The sequence below is a fragment of the Nansenia antarctica genome, assembly GCF_963989245.1.
Source record: "Nansenia antarctica genome assembly, chromosome: 18".
Lineage (NCBI taxonomy): Eukaryota > Metazoa > Chordata > Actinopteri > Argentiniformes > Microstomatidae > Nansenia > Nansenia antarctica.
In genome coordinates this window covers 23,061,913-23,087,279 of record NC_137691.1, presented here as the reverse complement: position 1 = coordinate 23,087,279, position 25,367 = coordinate 23,061,913, and the positions used below count along the sequence as shown (strand labels likewise).

Genomic DNA, 25,367 nt, shown 5'->3' with positions numbered 1-25,367 from the left:
GAAATCTACCATTATTAGACAGCATGAATCGTACTCCATACGATGTAAAGCTCTTCAATAGCTAGTCAGAAAATTCCCAACAAACCATGTTTATCCTTTACCTGAAAGAGATTGACACAGATTGTGTTCAGAGTCTGTTAAGTACACAGTACGGCATATTTCTTTAGAAATCCTTTAATATGATATGGATACAACACATACAATGAACATTCCTATCCTTGTGAACTATGGAGTCCTTCACCCTCTTCTTTAAAGTTATTACGAGTTATTACGCCCGAACACTTTTGAACTTGACTGAACTCTGACTGATTGTGACATGCATTATGTGTCAAAATATGGTCATGCCAGTTAAGTAACTATGTCAATGTATGAAACAGAGAATGATTTTTACTTGAGATAAAAAAAATAATATGGAGGTGCTGCCCTCTAGTGGTTATACATTTAATACAGGTCAAATCTTCAGCTGACAACATTATGCTGTGAAGGATTGTTGTATTGACCATTGTCGAACCCTAACACCATAAAAAGATTTATAACTACAGATTTTCAACTTGCTATTACCACCCACCAAATGAGACAATGTTATACAATGCGTCTCTACATTTAATCCAAAATTAGCCACTAAATCTAACCCCGACTGAGATCCCTGAGATGTTTTAGCTTTACATCACACCTCTCTTATCTTGTGCAAAGTTTAAAATGAATGACACCAGAACCACAGACCTAAACACATTTTACACATTAAAACATTCTCTTTCTTGAGCTGCTGATTAGGTCATTAATAAAGCCCAAAATGACTAAGGACAAGAGCTCAGATAACATGGTCAAACATGTCATAAATCAACACTATCTCTTGTTTCATCAAGAGATAGTGTTGGCAGCTCTGTTTCAAGTACATCATACAGCTTCATAGATGTTTACATTTGTTTAGCGTTACCGCCGTTTTACTCTTGAATTGATGATGGTCCATTCGCTTAAATAATGCCTTATTAACTTGTTAAGAATTAACATCAGTGAAAGGGGAGGAAAATATCCCCCAAAACTTGCACCTGAATGTAAAAAAACGGTTCTTGCTACTAGCTACTAAACAAACTGTGCTTGTTTTGAGATGTAGAAACTACCACAATCGTAAAATGAAAGGAGAAGAAGTGAAATGAAAGAAGTCAGCAAGCGTCAAGTCCCGCAAATGATGGGATCACGAAAGTGTAAATGTTGAAGAGCCCACTCAATATAACAAACAACAGTTTTTTTTATCTCTGAATACTTATTAAAAACTCAGCTTGTTTTCGACACATGATTCACAGTATCATCTGCCGTCCAGGGGGGTATTCCATCAACGTCGCTAAAGGACAATCCAGGCTTATTTTGATAAATCCCGCAAGATTTATAAAAAAAATCCAGCCTTACTTTGAAGAGACTTTTAAGTCTCTCAAGAGTTATCAAAATAAGCCTGGATTTTCCTTTAGTGACGTTGATGGAATACCCCCCTGCTTTGTACACAGTGAGTATTGGTGATACATGTCTTTTTAGGATTTTTCAAAAGGACTGTGTGATCATCTAGTTTGATTTGAGCATGTTCATGTTCTATCAGCATGTTGTGATATGCTAAACATGCAGCTGTTAGATATGTTACATATATATATGATATAGATATGTTACATAGCTAAGATGTTCTTTCTTGTTAGCTGCTAGCTAGCTAGTGCAATTGAGCACAGTCTGTTTGGTTTTGTTCAGGGTGATGTTCTCCGCTATTTGGTTTGAGGTGGACCAACACTTCTTCAACTATTTTCAGATTTCAATGTATGACACATCATTTGAAAGCTTACATTCACTTCCATAATATGTTTAAAATATATTGTAATTCTATATAAAAAAAAAAGACCTTTCTATATTAAAAAAAAAAGAATATGCAAAGCTACCTCATAGACATTATGTCCATAGGTCATGAGACATTTCTCACTCATAAGGGAAAAAGGCTGTCAAAAGATTCAAGTAATGTTGAATGTTTTCAATCTTTTTTCCTCACAGTGCCACCTTGGTGGCAGGGGTTGGGATGGGTTGGGAGTCCATTGTCCTGAGAGGTTAAACGTATTTGATGACCTCTCCTGTTCAAGCTCTTCACAAGGACACTTGATCCTAAAAACAAACAAAACAATGTCACAGTAGAATCCTCTACACATGGACAGTCCATACCAAACTCCTGGTGTAGAAAGTCTTTAGCTAACTAAGTTCACTAGAAATGATGACCTCAGGAGAATGACAGTCATCACAGTTTACTGACTCACCAAAGCCTCAAAACCTGACCATAGTTTCATTTGATTCATATTTTGGCAATCCAGAGTCTAAAATGACAGCTGGAACCCAGTTGTAAAGAAAACACAATCCCTCAAGAGAGCTTGACAAGCATTTGAATACGTGGTTATGAAACATTGCTTCAGATGGATTACAAAAGTACAATGTACCACAACATGAGCAAACAATGACACAATGTTTACAATGATGAACTTGGAAATGGAAACGCACTATTAATGCCATCAGCTGAACACTGGACGAACTATTCTGGACTAACATTTCTAACTGCCTCAGACAAAGCTCACAAAGAACAGTATCTAAAAAGGGCCAAGATGCTAGATGTGGGAATACATCTGAGGGTGCTATTTGGAAGGGGTTTTATTTCAACAGCTTCGTGCTAAACAAATATTGTAGGCCATCATGATTTTTAAAGAAGCTGCAGACTCTCATCTGAGACAGCAATCTTACTCAGCAGGCAAAACAAGTTGGGATCATTTTTTAGAAAGAAATGTCATTAAAGTGGCAGAACAGAGTAGTGGGGCAAAGCAGATAATCAGTTACAAATGGACACTTATCTAATACACTGTCTGATGCTTTGTTCAAGTCTACCTTCAAGACATGTTCAGACATGTTCAGACATGTAGGAAGTGGGGTTGGCAGTTTTACATTTTTTATACCGTTAAACCATCCCCAAATGTAACCACGGTTTACGGTTTTACCATGGGATTTAATATGGGATGGTTTTATGACGGTATTGACACAAATATATACATATGTACAGTATACCCGCCCAACCCTAGTAAGAAGCACATTTGCATACTGCAGAGCAGGCATTTATTGTAACTGCCTAGTATTCAGGAAAAGGAAATGGACTTTGAAACATATCTTTCACCACAGTCTACATGCTTCTTCTGATCCACCTAGGAAACACTGAGTCACTGTCAATATGACAGTGGTCAGGCATTTACTGTACATGCAGATGTTCTTTGTTTAATCTAGCTCTAACTTTGTAAAGTTTTGCAATGAGCGGTTGTTTTCGCTGCCTTTAAAATGCTACAGTTCTCTTTGCTCTTTTTCCCTGTGCAAAGCAAAACAATCCTGCTGAAAATCTCATATCTGTAATGTTGTTATTTTCGCATGCCTGTCCTGATTGACTTTAATGTGCATATACAAAAATTACCGCCACTCGTCGGTGCTCACGAGTCATGTGGAGCTGGTGTCAATTGTGTTAATAAAGGTGCAGTAGCATTTCGACAAGGTGACATACAGTAGGAGCTGTATCGTAATTCTAGTCACGCCGCTTCTTTACTACTTGTGGTCAGTATATACTGTTTTAACAATGTTAACAGTAGTAACAGTTATTGTAACAGCAAGTGTTTTATATCTCAGGTACAGTACTCACCCATCCACCCTGCTGTCTCAGCCAGTCCATCAGGCGGATGTTGACGAAGGCTCCCATGGCAGTTGCGACCTTACGTCTGACGGCAGGGGAACTCCTCTTGGCGTATTGGCAGAGGCTCACAGAGGCCCTCAGGAGCTGCATCTCTGGAGCCACCTCAGAACTCTGGGCCACATGCGCCTGGCACAGGGTCTCCACAATCTGCCCAAATGCCTCTCCAATGTTTCCCTGTGATGTAAACACGGGAACCATATCAGCCCCCGATAAAGCATTTCTATCTAAAACATTCTAAATGGACTATACTGCAGAGGCCAGAGATTGGGGATTGAATTGTGTGAATTTAGGAGATAAACTGAAATTCAACAACAGAAACAGAAACATTGACCATGGTGCTGAAAAACCAACATTACTAAAAACAATCTGATCTTAGGCTATAGAGAAAAAGCTAAACAATACAGCATTCACCATCTAAACAAATAGACAGACAGGCAGTCTAGCTGTGAACAAAGGGCTTTGTGGTTTTGAACACTACAACTTCTTCAGAACTAGTTGCTCTCTTCCCGGAAAATTAAACAATAACAAACATGAATGCACGGAACAGTCTGTATACATTAGGGATGCACCGAAAGTTCGGCCACTGAATGTATTCGGCCGAAAATAGCAAAAAAAGCACATTCGGTATTCGGCCATTCGGTGTGAAAAGACAGAATGTTTACCGAATACGAGATGTACAACAGTGCAAGCAACCCATGCTGCACTGTGAATGAGACGAGCATTGAGTGACAACTGCCTACTGCCAAGTCATATAATTACAGCAAACATGTCGGCATGTCTCTGAACAATTTCAAACACATAATTTATGCAATGTAAATTAAGTTACATTATGCAATGTAAATTAAGTTACTTAGTTTATTAAATCAGATTTTTCTATTTTACTATCACAGCAATAGTGGTTAGATCAACTTCCTGTTATGACACACTCCTATTTTAAGGATAAAGTAGAAGGCGCACACTCTCGTTCCAGATACAAAAAGTGTATATTTATTGACAACAGTTTCGGCCGGAGCCTTTGTCAAGTCTTACAAACAAACAAAAAGAAGGGTCATACAATAATTAGAGACATGGGGGGGGAATACACAGAATATACACAGTACAGCTGGATCATCAGCCCTCTCTATCGATCAATACATCAAAACATTTTAATTCAAACTCAACATTCAGACCGCGAGGAGAGTATTCAGATAACGGATATAGAAGTTCTCCCTCCTAGATAGCAGGTTGTCAAGGTCTCCACCACGTCTGGGGAGGGAGACTTTTTCAATACCTATATATCTGAGAAAGGGTATAGGGTGGTTTTGTTCTGAAAAGGGCGCTGCTACAGGATAATTGAGATTCTTACACCTAATGGTACTACGATGTTCCGCTATGCAGATTTTTAATTGTCTGCTAGTTTTCCCTACATAGGACTTCCCGCAGGGACAGGTGATCAAGTAAATAACTGATTTGCTGTTATGAAGGCCCACAATTTAGAGCCAGTTAGTTTCCCCAAATCAGCCCTATTTTGCCCCTGTTATTTCCTTAATTATTTTCCATACTATTCATGTACGTTTTCATGAAGGTGTATGTATTGTTATTGTAATTGTATAAGTTCTGTCTTAGATTTGTTCAGTATTGTGCAAGCGCCAGATTAGTGGGCGTGGTTTTGATTGGCGTACGTGACTTGATGTATGTCCGGTTGGTATATATAGCTACGGAAGTCGATCTAGGAGGGCGGAGTCAGTGGACACACACCGTGCTGAAGCTGAAGACACGAGTGATTATTGAGTTTGCAACTGTGACAGAGGGCAAACATTAGTAGAATCTAGTTGAATCGATAGATAGTTGAATCTCTGTATTTGGTTTCCTTTGCTGCGGAAGACATCTCAACAGTCAACAAGGAGAACGGGAGACTGAGTGTTAATAGTAAATCACTGGCTACCCGCATCGCCGCGGGAGTTCGGAGTTTGGTGAGTTGGCAGCGCTAGCCCAGTTTAGCTGTGTCACCGTTAGCCAGCCTTGCTAGCCGCCGGCTGCTAACGTTGGCGCATAGCGAGACCCAAGCCGGACAGAGCCGTCGCCTCCGAGGTGGATTGCGACCGACCGCTGACACCACCGGAGCTGACCGTGGACCACCGGACCTGAGCCATTCACACCTCGTCGTTTGCTACGAAGACGCCCCTTTCCCTTCAAATTGCAACGTCACTCCCCCCCCTTGTCTGCTGCCTTCCTCGAGTCACATGCGAGCTCCAACCAGGCCTCAACGCGCTCATTTCAGTCCGGGACTCTAAGCCTTTTCAGGCCAGGTACTGTGTGTGAGTGAGTGAGTGAGTGTGTGTGTGGCCGGCGGGGAGGGAGTATATTGGGATGTATATATAATTTGTATAAATAAATGTGTTTGTTCATATTTGATACAGTTGCTGTGTGTTTAGTTGTCTGTATTGTTTAGTTTAACAGCAAATCTAGTATTGGGTTTAAGTATTGTCTTATAGTGTGATGAACTGAGTTATAGCTTGTATTATAATATATGATATATATATAACTGTGATATGCTAGTCTAAAGGGTTGCTGGCGCCCCCTGCCTCTATCCTCCTACACGGCCGATTTAGCTCAGAGTTAGTTAGATAACCAGCCCTTCCTAAAATTCTACAGTCCTTTAGCTACTCCCTGGTTACAATTGGTCCTTCGAGCCGGATAGGTTGTGTAGTGATAGCATGGCTGAGCGCAGCCAACCAGACAAGACAGTTACCCCCCCTTCTCCGCCCCCTGAGCCAGAGCCACGACCACAGAGAGTCCCGCGGTTGCCTCAGAGGTTACAAGAGTATGAGCTTGAGCTCGAAAGCTCACTGAGTGGTAGTGAGGAGCGCACTCCACGGGATACAGTGGTCGGAGAGGCCGAGGTGTCCGCCGGCGCGCGGGTGGCTAGCACCGAGACAGCCATCAAAGAGCACCAGCCTGAGGATGAGATGGCAGAACAGCAGGGTTTTGCCGTAGAAACGGAAGAGCAGGAAGGAGAGGCCCGGTCTGACAGCGCCTGCGGGCGGAAGAGGGAGGGCCTCAGCCTTAACGATCTGCCTCCCAGTACGGCGCGCTCGAGACCTAGCTCCTGCCGTTCAGTGGCTTCCTCCCGGTCCAGGGTTTCCGTGGGCAGTTCTGCCTCTGGGGCGGATAGCATGCACTCCAGAGGGAGTAGTGCCGCGCTGTCAGAATGTATGCGCCAACAGGCCGAGATGGCGTTAGAGCGGGAACGCCTCCAGTTCGAGCGTGAACGCCTCCAGATGGAAGGAGCGGAACGTGCGGCGGAGAGACAGCGCCAGGAGGCGTTAGAGAGGGAACGTGCGGCGGAGAGACAGCGCCAGGAGGCGTTAGAGAGGGAACGCATCCAGTTCGAGCGCGAGCGCCTCCAGATGGAGGGGGCGGAACGCGCGGCGGAGAGGCAGCGCCAGGAGGCGCTAGAACGTGAACGCCTCCAGATGGAGCGCGACCGCCTCCAGATGGCGAGAGAGCAACTGCACGCGGAGAAGATGGAGGAAGTGATGCAGACCATGCGCGACGTGTGCATCAGCAGAGCTCCGTCGGCCCGTAGCTCCAGAGCATCATCCGCACGGCCCTCTCGAGTGCCATCTCCTGAACCCCCCGCCGATGGCTCCATGACCCCCGCCATGACTGTCCAACTACAGGCCCAGCTGACCACCTTGAAGGAAGAGGACCAGGGACCCGACCGCTACGCGGCCCAGAGGGAGCCAGCGTCGCTGCCCGGGAGGGGAGCCATTCCCCAAGAGCGTAGCACACCCCTAGGTCCTCCAGTGAACCAAAAGGCATGCAGGCCGGACACCCAGACCGTCACTCCAGCCCCGATCATCCACTACAGGATGTTTCCCCAGGTGGAGGGACCCAAGTTCCCCTTCTTCAAGGACGAGGACAGGAGCCAGTATGTGGAACTACGCATCTGCCTAGACACGCTCTTGGACGACTCCTGCTCAGAGTCCTACAAATATGCGATTCTCCTTCAGCATGTGAGGAACCCCAGAGCCCACAACATGGTTCTGGCCCATGCCTCCGCACCGACACCTTACACCAGAGCGCTCGCCGACTTGGATGCCCGCTACGGTCGTCCCTGGAACCACGCCCTTGCTGAACTGCAAGCCCTCGAACAGCAGGCCCCCATCAAGGATGAACGGGCGCTGGATGACTTCGCGCTCCGCGTGCACACCTTGGTTGGAATGCTGAAGACGCAGGGCCCAGCTGGCGCCAGCGAGATCAACAGCACCTCCAACGTAGAGCGGCTGCTCCGCAAGATCCCACGCTTCCGGCAGGAGAGGTTCCGGCGACAGCAGCGCGTTCGTAACCCCGGGAAGTTGGGTCTGAGCATGGCTGCCTTCGCGGAGTTCCTACTGGAGGAAGTGCATGACACCAACGTAGACGCCATGGGTTACGCTGAGCCGAAGAAGGAGAGGGAGAAGGGAGACCGCTGGGACAGGCCGAGCTCGAACAGAGGACGCCCAGTAGGAGTGCTGCACACGGAGGAGGAGCCTCGGAGAGAGAGGAAAGCCCGACCTGAGGGAAAGGATTCCTCTCAACCCCCTCAAAAGGGACGGAGAGGTCCACCGCCATGTCCGTACTGCACCAGCGAGCACTGGTTCAATGAGTGCAGTGACTTCAACAACCTGAGTACCGAGGCCAAGCAGAGGTGGCTCGAGGAGAACAAGAGGTGCTGGAACTGTGGGCGCGACCATCTGGCTAAGAACTGCACCTTGAGGAGAAAGTGCAACCGCTGTGAGGAGGTCCACCTCAACATCCTACACGAGGTCTCCCTCGCCAGGTCCACGGAGGGCACCAGAAGCCCTAGGTCCGGTAGCGCACCGGAAGAGGAAACACCTGTCTACTATCTAGACCCAACCCAGAGCAGCGGCTCCAAGGTCCTACTGAAGGTGGTGAAGGTCCGACTTCACCACAACAACGCTGTGTACGACACGTACGCCGTTCTAGACGACGGGTCGGAACGGACCATCCTTCTCCAGGAGGCAGTGCGCCAGTTGGGGCTCCAAGGGACTGAGGAGAAGCTGACTCTGCGCACGATACGTCGCGACCTTAAAGAGGTCACCGGGGCGAGAATCAACTTCTCTATCTCCCCGGCGGGGCGGCCGTCGGACAGATATCGGCTTCAGAATGTCTTCACCGCAGACCAGCTAGCGCTCTCCCGCTACGACTACCCCCTGGAGAGATTACGCGCAAGATATTCCCACCTACGGCGAGTAGACCTACATCCGATAGAAGGAGCGGAGCCAACCCTTCTCATCGGCTCGGACAACGCTGCACTGATCGTGTCGCTCCGTCCTCCGCTGAGAGGACCACGAGGCTGCCCGATGGCTGTTAAGACTGCGCTTGGGTGGGCCCTCCAAGGCGCTACCGAGTGGAGAGATAGAGACGGGAGAGCTACGTCATCCCTCCATGTCCGAACCGAAGAAGTGCAGACCATCAACTGCCTTCACACCAGTGTGGACTCCATGAATGCGGCGCTACTAGACAACGTCCAGAAGCTGTGGACGCTAGACGTTGCGCCCTACAAGAATGAGAAGCTCTACGTACGGTCAAAGGAGGACGTCTACGCCATAGACCTCCTTAAAGCAAAGACAGTGCGTATCGAAGTCCAGGGCGTGAAGAGATACGTCACACCACTACTCCGAAGAGAACCCATGCCAGAGTTTCGAGTATCCCCTCGAACCGTCCTACAGTGTCTGACCAGCACTGAGAAGCGTATGAGGAAGGACGAGGTCCTTGCTGCTTCTTACAGAACGGAGATGAAGAAACTGACGGAGTCCGGTCTGGTGAAGAAGCTTGAGCCAGCCGAGGCGAACCAGAGTGCCGAGTCTTGGTACCTCCCGCACCACAATGTTCACCACAACGGGAAGAACCGAGTGGTCTTCAACTGTAGCTACCAGGTGGGGAAGCTCAACCTCAACCACTATCTTCTCCCTGGTCCAACCTTGACCCCAGCCCTCTTGGGAGTTCTGGTGCGATTCCGTCAGCAGCCGATCGCAGTCAGTGGTGACATTAAGCGAATGTTTCACCAGGTCAGGATGTTGGAGGAAGACAAGCCACTCATGAGGTTTCTCTGGAGAGAGGACCCGAGCGACCCCGACCCCTCTATCTACCAGTGGGAGGTGCTACCCTTCGGGACAACCTGCAGCCCCTGTTGCGCCACCTATGCGCTACAGACTCACGCCGCGCAGGAGACGGCACCTCCTGGAGTGTTTGACGCCGTCCATAAGAGCTTTTACGTGGACAACTGCCTCCACAGTTCGAAGACAGCCACGGAAGCCCGTCAGCTAGTCCAGGACCTGCGTGCTCATCTCCAGGAGGGTGGATTTGAGATCTGCCAGTGGGCCAGCAACGACCCGCAAGTCATCAGAGACCTCCCGAAGGAGGCCACCTCGACCAGCAGCGAGGCTTGGGTCTCTCACTCACCAGATGATGCTCAGGAGATGACGCTCGGACTTATCTGGCAGTTCCAGACCGACACTCTACGCTATCGCAATAAGCCTGCCAAGCCCCAACGCGTCACGATGAGAACAATATACAGCACTCTAGCGAGCCAGTACGACCCACTGGGATATATCGCTCCCTTCACGACGATGGCCAAGGTGCTTGTCCGGGAGCTGTGGGCCCAAGAACGAGGATGGGACGATCCTCTGCCTCGTCACCTAGAAGAGAAGTGGAAGGCCTGGGAGCAGGAACTTCCCACTCTCCAGCACATCAAGCTGCAGCGGAGCTACTTCCCTCCCTCCACGGACCTAGAGAGGAGTGTCATCACGCTACATGTATTCTGCGACGCCTCGGAGATGGCGTACGGGTCCGTGGCATACGTCAGAGCGGCAGAGCTTGGAGGTGAAGTCCACGTCTCGTTTGTCCTGGCACGTTCCCGAGTGGCGCCGAAAAAGCAACAGTCCATCCCAAGACTGGAGCTGTGTGCTGCCCTGAACGGCGCGCAACTGGGAAGGTTCCTGCTCGACGAGCTCCAGCTACCTCTGATGAGCGTCACCATGTGGTCAGACTCAACTACCGTCCTCCAGTGGTTGAAGTCCAGCTCATGTCGGTATAAGGTGTTCGTGGGCACCCGAGTCGCAGAGATTCTGGAGTTGACTGAGGGGAACTGCTGGCGTTATGTAGACACCAAGAGGAACCCTGCTGACGTCATCACGAGAGGGGCAACTCTCCAGGATCTGGCTGAGCCCCACCTGTATCACACGGGACCAGACTTCCTACAGGAGCGGGAGTCAGAGTGGCCAGCCACGCCGACGTTAGCAGAAGACAGAGAGGACAAAGAGCTGCGTAAGACGTTGTTCTGCGGAGCCACCCAGGTCGTAGACCCTGAGACTACTCCGGGAGAGGAGTGTGAGACGCTCGAAGAGCTGCAGAAGAGGATGTTCTGCTCCAAGGCCGGTCTACCCCTAGATACTACGCTCAGCGCCGAAGATTACACCGCGGCGGAGCTCCTGGTGCTGCAGAGTGCCCAACAGGATGCCTTCTCCCGAGAGCTGGAGTGTCTCGAGAAAGGGAAGCCGATCCCCTCGGACAGTAGACTCCGCGGCTTAGCTCCAGAGCTCGACGGTGTTCTCATTCGCGTGGGTGGCAGACTGCGCCGCGCTCAAGATCTAGACCTAGACACGAAGCATCCCATCGTGCTTCCCACTAAGCATCAGGTCACCAGATTGGTCATCAAGCACCATGATGACAAAGTGCAGCACGCGGGTGGAGAGCGTGTCTTCGCGGAGGTACGACGGAGATTCTGGATACTCCATGGACGGGAGGCGGTACGGAGATATCAAAGGTCCTGCTCGGACTGCCAGAGGTGGCGAGCCACGCCGCCGCAGCCCATGATGTCCGATCTGCCCGAGGACCGGCTGCGACTGAGACAGGCTCCGTTCCACTCTACTGGGGTCGACTGTTTCGGGCCACTCCTAGTCCGAAACCGGCGAGCCTCCGAAAAGCGGTGGGGCATCATCTACACGTGCCTGACGACGAGAGCAATGCACCTTGAAGTTCTGCACCAGCTCACAAGCGACAGCTTCCTCATGTCCTTCAAGAGGTTCACCTCCAGGCGAGGGACCCCTAAGACCCTCCGGTCGGACAGAGGCACCAACTTCGTCGGTGGTGAGGCCGAGCTGAGGGCGAGCTACGCTGCGATGACTGAGGAGGCCCGTGACAGACTCGCCTCCCAGCAAGTGAAGTTTGAGTTCAACCCCCCAAATGCTCCACACTTCGGGGGAGCCTGGGAGCGGGAGATTCGCTCAGTAAAGAACGTCCTACGTACCATTCTCGGACAGAAGGTGCCTACCGATGAGGTGCTCGAGACTGTACTAGCAGAGATTGAGGGCATCTTGAACTCCCGGCCCCTAGGCTATACCTCCAGTGATGTAGCAGATCTGGATCCCATTACGCCCAACTTCTTGCTGATGGGGCGGCGAGACTCTGCACTGCCTCAGGTAGTCTACGACCCTGCAGAGCTCACCGGAAGAAGATGGTGGAGGCACAGCCAGGTGCTCGCGGACCAGTTTTGGAGGCAGTTCATACTGCACTACCTGCCGACCCTGCAAGTCAGGCAGAAGTGGACGAGGGAGAGAGACAACTTGTCCGAAGGTGCCGTGGTACTGGTGATCGACCAGTCCCTTCCACGCGCCGCCTGGCAGACAGGCAGAGTGACCAAGGTCCTGCCGGGTCCGGATGGAAGGGTGCGGACGGCCATCGTGGACGTTGGTGGTCGCACTTACACCCGACCTGTGGCACGCCTGATTGAGCTCCCTCAAATTACAAAGGACACTATCACCTCATACCTCACGCTGCTAGAGCAGCCTAGCCAGTGTGCCTTCCATAGTTAAATGAAACCGAGGGTTTCATGGGGCGGCTGTTATGAAGGCCCACAATTTAGAGCCAGTTAGTTTCCCCAAATCAGCCCTATTTTGCCCCTGTTATTTCCTTAATTATTTTCCATACTATTCATGTACGTTTTCATGAAGGTGTATGTATTGTTATTGTAATTGTATAAGTTCTGTCTTAGATTTGTTCAGTATTGTGCAAGCGCCAGATTAGTGGGCGTGGTTTTGATTGGCGTACGTGACTTGATGTATGTCCGGTTGGTATATATAGCTACGGAAGTCGATCTAGGAGGGCGGAGTCAGTGGACACACACCGTGCTGAAGCTGAAGACACGAGTGATTATTGAGTTTGCAACTGTGACAGAGGGCAAACATTAGTAGAATCTAGTTGAATCGATAGATAGTTGAATCTCTGTATTTGGTTTCCTTTGCTGCGGAAGACATCTCAACAGTCAACAAGGAGAACGGGAGACTGAGTGTTAATAGTAAATCACTGGCTACCCGCATCGCCGCGGGAGTTCGGAGTTTGGTGAGTTGGCAGCGCTAGCCCAGTTTAGCTGTGTCACCGTTAGCCAGCCTTGCTAGCCGCCGGCTGCTAACGTTGGCGCATAGCGAGACCCAAGCCGGACAGAGCCGTCGCCTCCGAGGTGGATTGCGACCGACCGCTGACACCACCGGAGCTGACCGTGGACCACCGGACCTGAGCCATTCACACCTCGTCGTTTGCTACGAAGACGCCCCTTTCCCTTCAAATTGCAACGTCACTCCCCCCCCTTGTCTGCTGCCTTCCTCGAGTCACATGCGAGCTCCAACCAGGCCTCAACGCGCTCATTTCAGTCCGGGACTCTAAGCCTTTTCAGGCCAGGTACTGTGTGTGAGTGAGTGAGTGAGTGTGTGTGTGGCCGGCGGGGAGGGAGTATATTGGGATGTATATATAATTTGTATAAATAAATGTGTTTGTTCATATTTGATACAGTTGCTGTGTGTTTAGTTGTCTGTATTGTTTAGTTTAACAGCAAATCTAGTATTGGGTTTAAGTATTGTCTTATAGTGTGATGAACTGAGTTATAGCTTGTATTATAATATATGATATATATATAACTGTGATATGCTAGTCTAAAGGGTTGCTGGCGCCCCCTGCCTCTATCCTCCTACACGGCCGATTTAGCTCAGAGTTAGTTAGATAACCAGCCCTTCCTAAAATTCTACAGTCCTTTAGCTACTCCCTGGTTACATTTGCTGTTGCAGGTAATCACCCCTTTGATAGGGATGGTCTTCCCAGTATGCGGGTGCTTAAAGGAGCTGCAACGGTGAGTGTAGTTACACTGGGAGCAGGCTCCACAGCATTGATTACCATCTGGGATAGGTGTAAGAAGCAATTGACTAGGTTCAACATGAGTGGGAGGTAGATCTGAGTTAACTAGTCTATCTTTCAAGTTACTACCCCGCTTAAATACAGTGAGGGTATTACTTACTTAAGTGTATTGTGCAGACTGGTATCAGATTTAAGTATATGCCATCATTATTAATGATGCCTCCTCTCTGTTCAGAGTGTTTAGGATACTGGGTACAGAAGATAATGGATGGATTTTTAGACTTAGGTTTCCTCTGAACAAAGTGTGACCTAGGTGGATCATTAACTCGTGTAGCAGCTGTATTCATTTGGGTTTATAACCTCTTGCGCTAAACTTGTTCTTCATGGCACTCATGTTTCTCTCAAAGTCTGACTCCCTGCTACAAATTCTTTTAACTCTAAAAAATGTACTGTAAGGAAGGCTGTTTTTGAGTGGAAGAAGATTGAAAAGGTCTCCCTCCCCAGACGTGGTGGAGACCTTGACAAACTGCTATCTAGGAGGGAGAATTTCTATATCCGTTATCTGAATACTCTGTCTCCTCGCGGTCTGAATGTTGAGTTTGAATTAAAATGTTTTCTCTGACTGTATTGATTGATAGAGACTTCGATGTCACTTGTCACACCAGCTCATGACGCCCCTTCTCAGGGCTGATGATCCAGCTGTACCCCCCCCCCACCCCCCCCATGTCTCTAATTATTGTATGACCCGTTTCTTTTCTTTCTTCTTTTAGGACTCAGCGCTCTGCTAATACCCACATGTTATTTATATCCAGACCTTTCTTACGGGCCTATTCATGTAGGCTACACAGTATTTCAAGCCTTTTGATAACTTTTGATATGTAACACCAACTGTGTTGTTCATGTATGTGTTGGTGTTGCCCATTCAATCTAGCCTACACCTGTCTATTTAATGGCTGATATGCACCAGTTTGTTTGTAAGACTTGACAAAGGCTCCGGACGAAACTGTTGTCAATAAATATACACTTTTTGCATCTGGAACGAGAGTGTGCGGCTTCTACTTTATCCTTTAGTATTCTGCTCTGTCGCCAGCACCTTGCCCAAGTTTTCTGCGGTGTGCGTTCTCTTCTTTTTCAACACTCCTATTTTATGACATCGGCTGTGTTCGGAATAGCATACTATTCATACTAGGTATGACGTAGATTTTGAGTATGCAGTGTGTTCACACTAGGGATGGGACGAAATATCGTATGGCTATCGCGATACAAAAACATGACGATACGCATCGTGTTGCAAAAACATTTTCCATTAGCTACACTTCTTGGAGAGGCGTCCTTAATAAAAAGGAATTATTACGGACGTAGACAACAAACATCTGACAAGTAGGCTAAAATATCCGCATTAAACGCACCCAACCTGAATCTGGTGAGTGGCAAGCCCATAGGCTCGTTGGTAACATTAGTCCGCCAGTAGTCTCGCATAGCCAAGATTTTGCGCGAATGTGCGTGCGCGACGCGAGAGAGTTTTTGCCGGGTGAGATGTCTGCAGATGGAAAGTAAGAAAGTTTAAACGTTAGCAAATATAATTGCTGAGTGTTCTGACAGAGAAAGTTGGTTAAAATTGGTCGTTATTATCCGCTTGTTAAGTCGTGACGTGTTTCCGGGGCCAACGTTGGCTGAGGCGCTGTCTTCGAAATGGAGAAATAATAATAATAATTAATTATATTTATATAGCGCTTTTCCGAGGCTCAAATACCCTGACAATATGGAGAAAACGGGAAAGTATTGTGTCCCTTGTTGTATGAATAGATCCGAGTCTAAAAAACGATTAAACTGTCATTCTACCGCTGTAGTTCAGAGGTACTCTGGCGCAGGGAATTTCTGGTTTGGACACGGAAATGGCTAAACGTCACGTTTGATGTCAGACTTAACAAGCGGATTGTGACTAGAAAGTGTGTGACTATAATTCCATGGTGTAAATAGTCAAAGAACTAGCAAGTTAGCTAGCTAGCTCAGAGGTGATGAGATGAGCTCGGCTGTGTTCGGAATAGCATACTAGCATACTACTCATACTAGATATGACGTAGATTTTGAGTATGTAGTGCGTTCACACTGTACAGTATATTTCGCGTCCAGGGTTGCAGGGTTGCGTCCAGGGTTGCCAGATGGGGTGGGTTACCGCCGAATGGGCTACTTGATTTTGAGGTTATAGAAAGTTTAGGCTGTAAATTGTCAATCCCATCTGGCAACCTGTGTGCTTTCAGGCTCGTCAAACTGCGTCATACAAACCTGTCATACAGCTGTTGTTTACATCGTCCGATAGCCTGGGGACCGAAAGCTTGCAATAAACATAGTTTTTTGCACAGATTTGAGTGTGCAGATGCTGCTTTTTTGCACTCTATTTGATACTCTTCAGCTGCAGCACCCCAGCTAAGTCTGATCACGGATGAGCGGTGGTATTTTCACTATACTGGGAATTAACATGGTGAAATGCATTCTTAGACAAGGCTACGTCGTCATGATTACAAATATGTCACTTGAAATGTTCACCTAGTATTTGACTGCTTGTAGCCCAATCACGAATGATCCCAGTATTGTAGCTTCAGACGGACAAGTTGGTATGTTATTGCTCATATATATTTATTTTAATCATGTTATTTTACCAACTGTTAAGACAACAATATAGTAAGATAGTTACTTGAGCTAAATCATTTTACAACGTGTTGTAATTATGTTACAATATTTCTGTCGAACTCCGTAAGTGAAGGTAAGCAACGTAGAGTGCGTTCGTAAAATCACTCTGAGAGCGCCGGAGCGCACACTGGGTGCAACGTCATAAAGGGACCAGGTAATTTGATTGGACAAGAGGCATTCCATGAGTGCTGATCAGATTCCCAGGGTGAATTTACGAAGGCAGCTAGCGAACAGAAGACGCAAAACATCGTCAGATCAGATATATAAACAGGTTATTTTGGTAAACTGGACACATTTTGGGAATATATGTGGTTACTTTCTCGACTGAAAACATATTAAAACTTCATAAAATGACATGTTAACACTTGTAAAGCCAAAATTACATATTTTAGCTAATGGAGGTTTAAAATTGAGGTTTAAATTCACCGCTCCCGGCGAAATGCATTCTGGGAGGCAGTATGCGTACTGTGTAAGTGGTCGGCTGGTTTTCGCATACTTATTATGAATTTAGTAGGCAGTATGCAGTATATACTCATTGAGTATGCTAGTATGCAGTATGCTAGTATACCATTCCGAACACAGCCCTAGTCTGCTGCACACCTGCCAGCTAAAGAGCTAACTGGATGCACTTTATTATTTTACTTAAAGTAGTTATACAATCTTTCTTATTCTGCTAGAATTGGGCTTTATGGTAATACCATAATGGCATATTTACAGTACATGGACAGTGGATTGAAGCATTGGAAATGTCTGTTTTTTATATACAATTTTTTTTCAGGTGAGAGTAAAGTCAAAATGACATTATCTGACTGCATTGCCCACAGCAATCCAATATTCAATTATAATTGTGTTATAAATTGATATGGATCAATGTATACCTCTTATTAGATTAGAAATACTCTGGTTGTTAAGTTTGCTTTTTGGTTGACAGCAAAAGAGGGAGAGAGGAGGATAGAGAGGGAGAGAAGGAGAGAGAGCAGGATGGTGTCGGCACACCAGAGAGAGAGACAGCAAGAACCAGGTGAGAAAGTGGACAGGTAGTCAAGACCACATAAGTAAGTAGCCTTGAGATAGGGCAGGAGCCTATCTCCTACACCCCCTGGACATGACGCTGGCCACCCCCCCAAGGCAGCAAACCTAGGGGAAACACTGATCTTGTTTTATTTATGATATCGTATCGTGGCTATCGTATCGTGAACCCCTGTATCGAGAGGTGCATCGTATCGTGAGTTGAGTGTATCGTCCCATCCCTAGTTCACACTGTATAGTATGTGAAATTAGAGTATGCGAGAAATCTACATTTTCATGAATCTCTGAGTATGTGATGAGACCACACTTTTCAACTACTCAATCCCCAAAATGCACTGCGTCTCTCTTTAGTCTCGTCAAACTGCGTCATACGAACTCGTTATACAGCTGTTGTTTACATGGTCCCAGAGGCCGGAGACCGAAAGCTTGCAATAAACATAGTTTTTTGCACAGATTTGAGTGTGCAGATGCTACTTTTTTGCACTCTTTGATACTCTTTTTGAAACTGGACACATTATGGGAATATACATGGTGTAGCAGAATAATGTGCCTGATAAGACATGTTATATATTGATAAGAAATTCATTTAACTTTTGTAACTGAATTCACAAAGGTCACTGAGTCAGACTGTCTGGGCAGAAATAACATACTTAAACCCCCTCAACCTCTCCTACAATGAAAACCAGTTTCTCTACTAGAAATGTGACATTGTTGTGTCTGTGTTTCCACAGGCCCAGTACTCTAAAACCAGTCCAGACCAGTTTGTGGCCTTTTGGCGCTTTTCCATTGACCAGACCGGGACGGCACGCATTTGTATCTTACCCGTACCGTACTTTCAGTTAAAGCGTTAAGTTAAGCGTTAAGCGTGATGAGAGCAAGAGCACTTTAATACATACTGCTGTACAGGGGAGAACGGGGAGAAATGCGACAAGAATTACCGGTATGTCAAAATGCAGCACTAGGGTTCAAGGGGTTCAAGGGTACTTTTATTTATGTTATTGTGACGATTTCCATTGACCAATCAATGGTCTGCAGCGTCACATCGTAGCATGGATAGTACATTTCGCTCCGAGTCAGGAAGGGTAGCTAAAATCAGTACGGCTACTATGGCCCGGTACGGCCCAGTTGGCAGTGGAGAAAACAAAACAAACCGGGCTCACAGGATCTGGTACGGTACGGTATGGTAGTGGAAAAGCCCCATTTGTGTCCCTTTTCCACCTTTGTAATACCATAAAGAAGAGGGGGCCAAATTCACTCACATCACCTTCCTCCCTCTTCCTCATCTGTGACCTCCCCTCAATGTGATTGGCTTGAACCTTACCTGAGGGCGTGACTGTTACCTATGTATAAAAATCCATGTTTTCCCCTCCTACTTTTCTGAGAACGGTTTGACTGACAGACCTCGTCTGTCGTGCTTGTAAACTATTCTCCTTTTGCAAAAGATAATTAAATACCTTTTCTATACAATTTAAAGGCTTTTAAATTGCTACATTTAAAGCAATACCAGGCTTTAAAGGTACCAGGCTACCTTTTTCTATTTTCTATTTAGATACTTAAATATTTCCCTAACAATGGTTACTTTCTCGCCTAAAAACATATTCAAACTTTGTAAAATTACATTAACACTTGAAGAGCCAAAATTACAGATTTTAGCCCATGGAGGTTTAAAATGGAGGATTTAAAATCCTTGCTGCCGGCCGGTGCGAAATGCATTCTGGGATACTGAGATGCATTCATCAGAGCAATTGCGCGTCATCTCCCTGTCATCAGAATGATCACGCCCCTTTTTGGGTGATAGAAGTATAGAAGTTTGACTGGCGGTCAATGGGAATTTCTGGTAAAAATAAAATAAGAAAACCGTAGTGCTTTTTAGATATTAGGAGCCCAAATCCGATGGCCAGTTAGGCAAACTATTATATAGTGTCGTTGCCGATCAATGATCGACGTCGTTATATAGAGAAAATTAATGAAATAGGGGTTGATTCATCAGATCAGTCATTCATCATCTCCCTGTCATCAGGGATTTGTAGTTCTTCATTTGATTTGCCGTGTAAATCCCCAGACTGCCCAAATCCGATGGCCAGTCAGGCAAACAATTATATAGTGTCGTTGTCGATCAATGATCGACGTCGTTGTATGGAGAACATTTATGAAATAGGCAATGAATGTGTGTCCTTTCAGTCTGCCTCCATCCATGTGGATGAACCACCCGACCCAAAGGCCTGAGGTGTTGTAGGAGGTATGAATATGATTTAGGGGGTATTTAGTATAACAGGCTAATGGGTTTATTGTGAGTTTACTTTGATTGTTTGTTTATTGCCTAGATCACCGTATTGAGAAGTCATATGGTTATGGGGGGTGATATTGCAAGGTAATTTAAGTACCTGCGCACCTTGCATGGCGGTAGTGGAGAGAGAGGGGAGCGATGTATTTTTGTTGACCGCATTATACGCATATTCTATACGCATAGTTTGTTATTTTTCTGGTTTTGATCGCTTATGGATTATTTTTGTACGTCGCCAAATTTGATTGTTCTATTCAATAAATGCTCTAAAACGTACTTTTCATCTCAGCGGATTGTTTGGCGCGTCATACAATTACCAGCCCAGACCCTGCTTGCGTCTCTCAGCTACTTTTTACTTTTGGCTCTATCTATCTATCTCGCTACAGGTGTCATATAACCCTAACCCATATCCTGTCATATAAAAGTAGGCTACCTTATTGAATCTCCAGGTAATGTATTTCTGACATCCATCACTTTTGCTGTCGTTAAGATACTTTATTTTTCTGTTTTGGTAGTCTGTCCAATGTGACAATTGCCCTCCTCCACCGGCCCTAGTTTTGGATCTAGTTTGCTGTTCATTATTTTCATGATAAAACATCATAACATCTTCATATACACCATGCAGGATAAATACTGATTAACAGTAGGCTACTTTGGCAAATGCCCATTGAACAGATTTATTTATTGTCCTATCTTAAGAAAACTAATGTAACACTCTCATCTGGGGATTTACACGGCAAATCAACTGAAGAACTACAAATCCCAGATGACAGGGAGATGACGTATAACTGCTCTGATGAATCAACCCCTATTTCATGAATTTTCTCTATATAACGACGTCGATCATTGATCGGCAATGACACTATATAATAGTTTGCCTAACTGGCCATCGGATTTGGGCTCCTAATATCTAAAAAGCACTACGGTTTTCTTATTTTATCGGATTAAAGTAGCGAAGACCAGAAATTCCCATTGACTGCCAGTCAAACTTCTACACTTCTATCACCCAAAAAGGGGCGTGGACATTACGGGAGGGGAAAGTACCCGGATGCGTTGCTCTGATGAATACTTCAGTATGAACTGTCGGCTGGTATTGGCACACTCATTATGAATGGCGTAGGGAGTATGCAGTACTCATTATGAATGTAGTAGGGCAGGGGTATTCAATTACAAATTCAGTTGGGCCAGATTTGAAAACCAAGAAATGTTGCTGGGCCAGACATTTTCAGCGGCCAGTAGCCTAGGCACCAGGTAATGACACATTTCAAACCAACACAAATGAATGTAGGCCTAATGAGTAGGGGTAGTGGTGTAGTGGGTAGTATCCCTAGTAGGGGTAGTGGTGGTCTAGTGGATAGTGAGTTGGACTTGTGATCGGAAGGTTGTGAGTTCAAATCCCGCCTGAAACCACACCATTACTAGTGTGCCCTTGAGTAAGGCACTTAGCCCTCAGTTACTCCAGGGGGAATGTCCCTGTAATTCGTAATTGTAAGTCGCTTTGGATAAAGGCGTCTGCTAAATGGCAAAATTAAAATTAAATTAATTAAAAATTAAAATAAAATAAATTAATAATGAAATACAAGCAGTTTATTTATAGTTTTCCTTTTAAATTAGGTAACATCTGACACAGGCACGTCAAAAGTCATCTCAAAGTGCTTAAAAAAGTGTACAGTAGTATACCAATAAAAAAAAATATATTTTGTAAAATATAAATGTTGGTCATAGCTGACCCAGGCACATCACAAAGTGCTTTTAACTGAATGAAAATAACCATCAACGCCTTGAGTGCACAATTTAACAAGTTACAATTACAGTTAAACAATAAAATTGAATCTAATCTAATCTAATCTTACCCTGCTGACTTTCTTAGTGTGAGAAGTGACATGTTTTATTCTGAACAAGAGCAGTGACATTTGGCTCATAAGATGTCAATGCAATCCGAAGGCATTGGTGAAGAGTACTGTCAGTCAGGGAACAACGAGAGCTGCTTTTTATTGTGTTCATGTGTGAAAAGCTTGATTCACAGGTGTATGTTGATCCAAACATACTGAGCACATGGATTGCTACTTTCTTAACGTTAGGGAACTGGTGCACGTTGACATTACTCCAAAACTTCGCAGGTCCATTAGTGCGAAGCTCCTGTGCCATGGTAGCGGATGACTGCATGTCAACAAGTTCGAGTATGAATTTCCCCTCGTCGATGGAAGGCACCACTCCCTTTCCTCTGGTGGATAAGTCCCCTTCTATTGCAGCAGTGAACGGGTCTCTGGCAAAGCCCATCACCTCTGCGGGCAGAGCAAGTCCATCCAGTCGACCAGCAAAGTTCTCTTTCAACCTCGCAATGAAATCAGTCATCACATCTGTGATTTGTGCCGGGGATGAGACGCATTTGCGGAGCGTCGGAAAAATGCAGCATTCTGCCGGTGCAGAAGTCGGCCGCGAAAAGGTCCAGTTTGACTTGGAACGCGCCTGTTCCACAAGATCAATCACAGTTTTGTCTCTGCCTTGTAGCCCCACATTTAGGTCATTCAGGTGTTTGAATATGTCACTCAGAAAGCAGACATCAGCCATGAAGTTGTCGTCCAGTATAGGATTCAAGTGTGTTTCTGCCTTCGTTTGCTTGTTGCTGCGGAGGAAAGTTGTAATCTCCTCTCTGAGATCGCAGAAACGCTCCAGTGCCTTGCCTTTGGACAGCCACCTGACGTCGTTATGCAAAAGCAGATCGTGGTGCTCAGCAGACATTTCTGACAGCAGCTTGCGGAATAAGTTAATAATAATAATAATAATAATAATAATAATGTTGGAGGCTCGAAGTGGAGCGTATAAAATTAATTGTAGCCATCACGTTGTTCATTGTTGTTTTAAGCTCCCCGCTTAGTTTGTTTAGAGTGTTATATTCACGTTCTGTAGGCTACTATTGTAGACATTTCTGCATGAATTTCTGAACACTTGCTAAATACGTTTTTCTCTGCTTTTATGGCTGGGCCAATCGGGGGTCACGTCTGGGCCGCATGCGGCCCCCGGGCCGCTAATTGAATAGGCCTGTAGTAGGGTGTATGCAGTACTCATTATGAATGGAGTAGGGAGTATGCAGTACTCATTATGAATGGAGTAGGGAGTATGCAGTACTCATTATGAATGGAGTAGGGAGTATGCAGTACTCATTATGAATGGAGTAGGGAGTATGCTAGTAGGCCTATGCCATGTTCGACCACAGCCATTGTCAACGAGACACCTGAATGTCGATCTGACGAAGATCACAGCAGGTTATTTTGTAGAACCAAACACAACGTGAGACAAAAGCAGGACGTCTGGCAGGACGTTTATTGTTTAAAGTCCCTGATATGAGGTATTGACTGATAGTGTAGAGTGGGGTCCAGATACAGTACATTCTGTTATCATTATTTAGAGTAATGAAAACACTATATGCTTGTGTGTGAAATGGCGGTAATGTGATAGTAGGAAGGTAATAGCTTGCAGACGGCGTGGTGTGTGTGTGTGTGTGTGTGTGTGTGTGTGTGTGTGTGTGTGTGTGTGTTTACCTGCTCTGCTGCGGCTTGTTCGAGCGTTCTCATTAGAGGCTGAAGCTCCCTTTCATTGTATAAATCATCGCCAATCTTCCTCAGTTTAGCAGCTATTAAACTTGGGTCAAATGTGTCACCTGCGAAAAACAGATGTGGTCTTATGTGCTTGACCATGCAGAGTAGTCAATTATGGACTTTAAGCTTTCTTTTTGGTGTGAAGCCATAGTGTAGTTACAATCTATCCATGTTCAATATGACTGAGTGCAACTCTGCATTGGAATACATAATTAATCACTATCACTGTTGTTATTGAATCAATGTGCAACATTCACGTACAAAACCTACAAATGAGGATTGGCTCAGAAGACAATTGATCAACAGAATTCTTACCATCGTCGCTTGGACAATCGGCCTCAATATCTCCACCACATCCATCTAACGCTGAGTCGTCATTAAAAAGACAACTAATAATGTCCAATGTTTGTTGTTCTATAGCTCTCGGAGCCATATTGACTATTTCCCCCAAACGACTTCAGCAGCTAATAGTGGTAAGACCGGTAACGAGCGAATAGAAACGGTCCCTCCGTCAGTAACAGGGCCAGTGGGGTTAGCCCTAACCCTTACAGGGAGGCGGGGCCAGGGAGGCGGGGCCAGGGAGGCGGGGCCAGGGAGGCGGGGCCAGTAGGGTGAGCCCTAACCCTGAGAAGGGTCCAGCTGCAGACATCAAATCTATCACCCGGAAACGTGATGGACCATATTTGGTTGGAGTGCGTCATCGTAAGCGCGTCGGTAAGAAACCGCGAGATTTTGAAGGATCTTAAAGCAAGAGAGGGGTTTTAAAGGACATTTAACACGAAGAGGAAGAAGAATTACAAATACAATGGCAAATGCAGCTCAGGTGAGAATTTCGAAATATTATTAATGAACGTTATAGTTTTCAGATATGTATTTATTATTTAGGTTGTTGCATGTGTTACGCATTTGGCTGTTTCACACATAGTTTTGTTTGCTCACTTTAGTGAGGAAGGCAGAGCGACCCTTCACGACAATGTCCCACCTGTATTCAGGACCAATTCAAGTATTAAAAGGAGGCATAAAGCAACACCATGGTCAGTGCATCTCTCACTAAGTATCTATGACCGTGTGCCTGTTTCTGAATGGGCTACTGCTCCTAAAACACATATTCCATGCAACTTTATGGCACATGCAATATGTTTAGTGGTACTGTGTCATTCTGAATCCAGCCTGGATCTCTTTTTGAAGTAGTTAACCCTTTCATGTAAAACATACTGGCAATAATGGTGGACTCTGTACAGATGACACTGACGAGGACCATGCGTACTTCAAGAGGCCTTACAGCTTTCCTCCTAAATAATTGGTTAGTGTGAATGAAGTTTATTGCATACAAACATACTATCCACCATTCACAGCTGTACACATAGTCATGCTTATGTGTGTATCCATTTAGGAAAGTGATGTTACCATGGACAAAGATGTCAGAAGCCTGGGTAGTGAAACCACACTTTCTAAGACACTTGAGGTAAGTAAGGAAGTGCAAATGATCAAGGAAAGAAAGTGACTCATTCAGTACTTAACTGCACCTTTTCATTGTAACATGGTTAAGCACTGTATTATTACATTTTAGGGAAGGGATCAACAAGCCCAACACCAACGAAGAGTAACCACTGACTTGTTAGTGGATTTCATCACTCAGGACAAAGGCTTACTGCAACATCTTGAAGTGAGTTTGCAACTGAAATGTCTAAGTAAAGTGACACATTTAAGCATAATATAAATAATGAAAGTGAAATGTTTTATATTTGTGTAGTGATTGTACATTTACATAGAGCATCCTCCCAACAAACTATATATTTGCAGGCAATCATGGCAGGACAAGTCAAGTCTCTTTGGGCAAAAAAGA

The 25,367-nt window shown here is 45.9% G+C and overlaps 1 protein-coding gene across 1 annotated transcript; it reads right to left on the bottom strand.

The window, feature by feature from the left end:
• Positions 1–1,475: 1,475 nt before the first annotated feature.
• On the bottom strand, positions 1,476–23,963 carry LOC308173201 (bcl-2-like protein 15). The gene is made up of 4 exons (XM_080548198.1): positions 23,837–23,963; positions 23,465–23,583; positions 3,695–3,919; positions 1,476–2,136 (listed from the first exon to the last, which is right to left on the bottom strand). Exons 1-4 carry the CDS (start codon positions 23,952–23,954, stop codon positions 2,119–2,121), a joined length of 480 nt encoding a protein of 159 aa, XP_080404324.1. The 5' UTR covers positions 23,955–23,963; the 3' UTR covers positions 1,476–2,118.
• Positions 23,964–25,367: the final 1,404 nt, after the last annotated feature.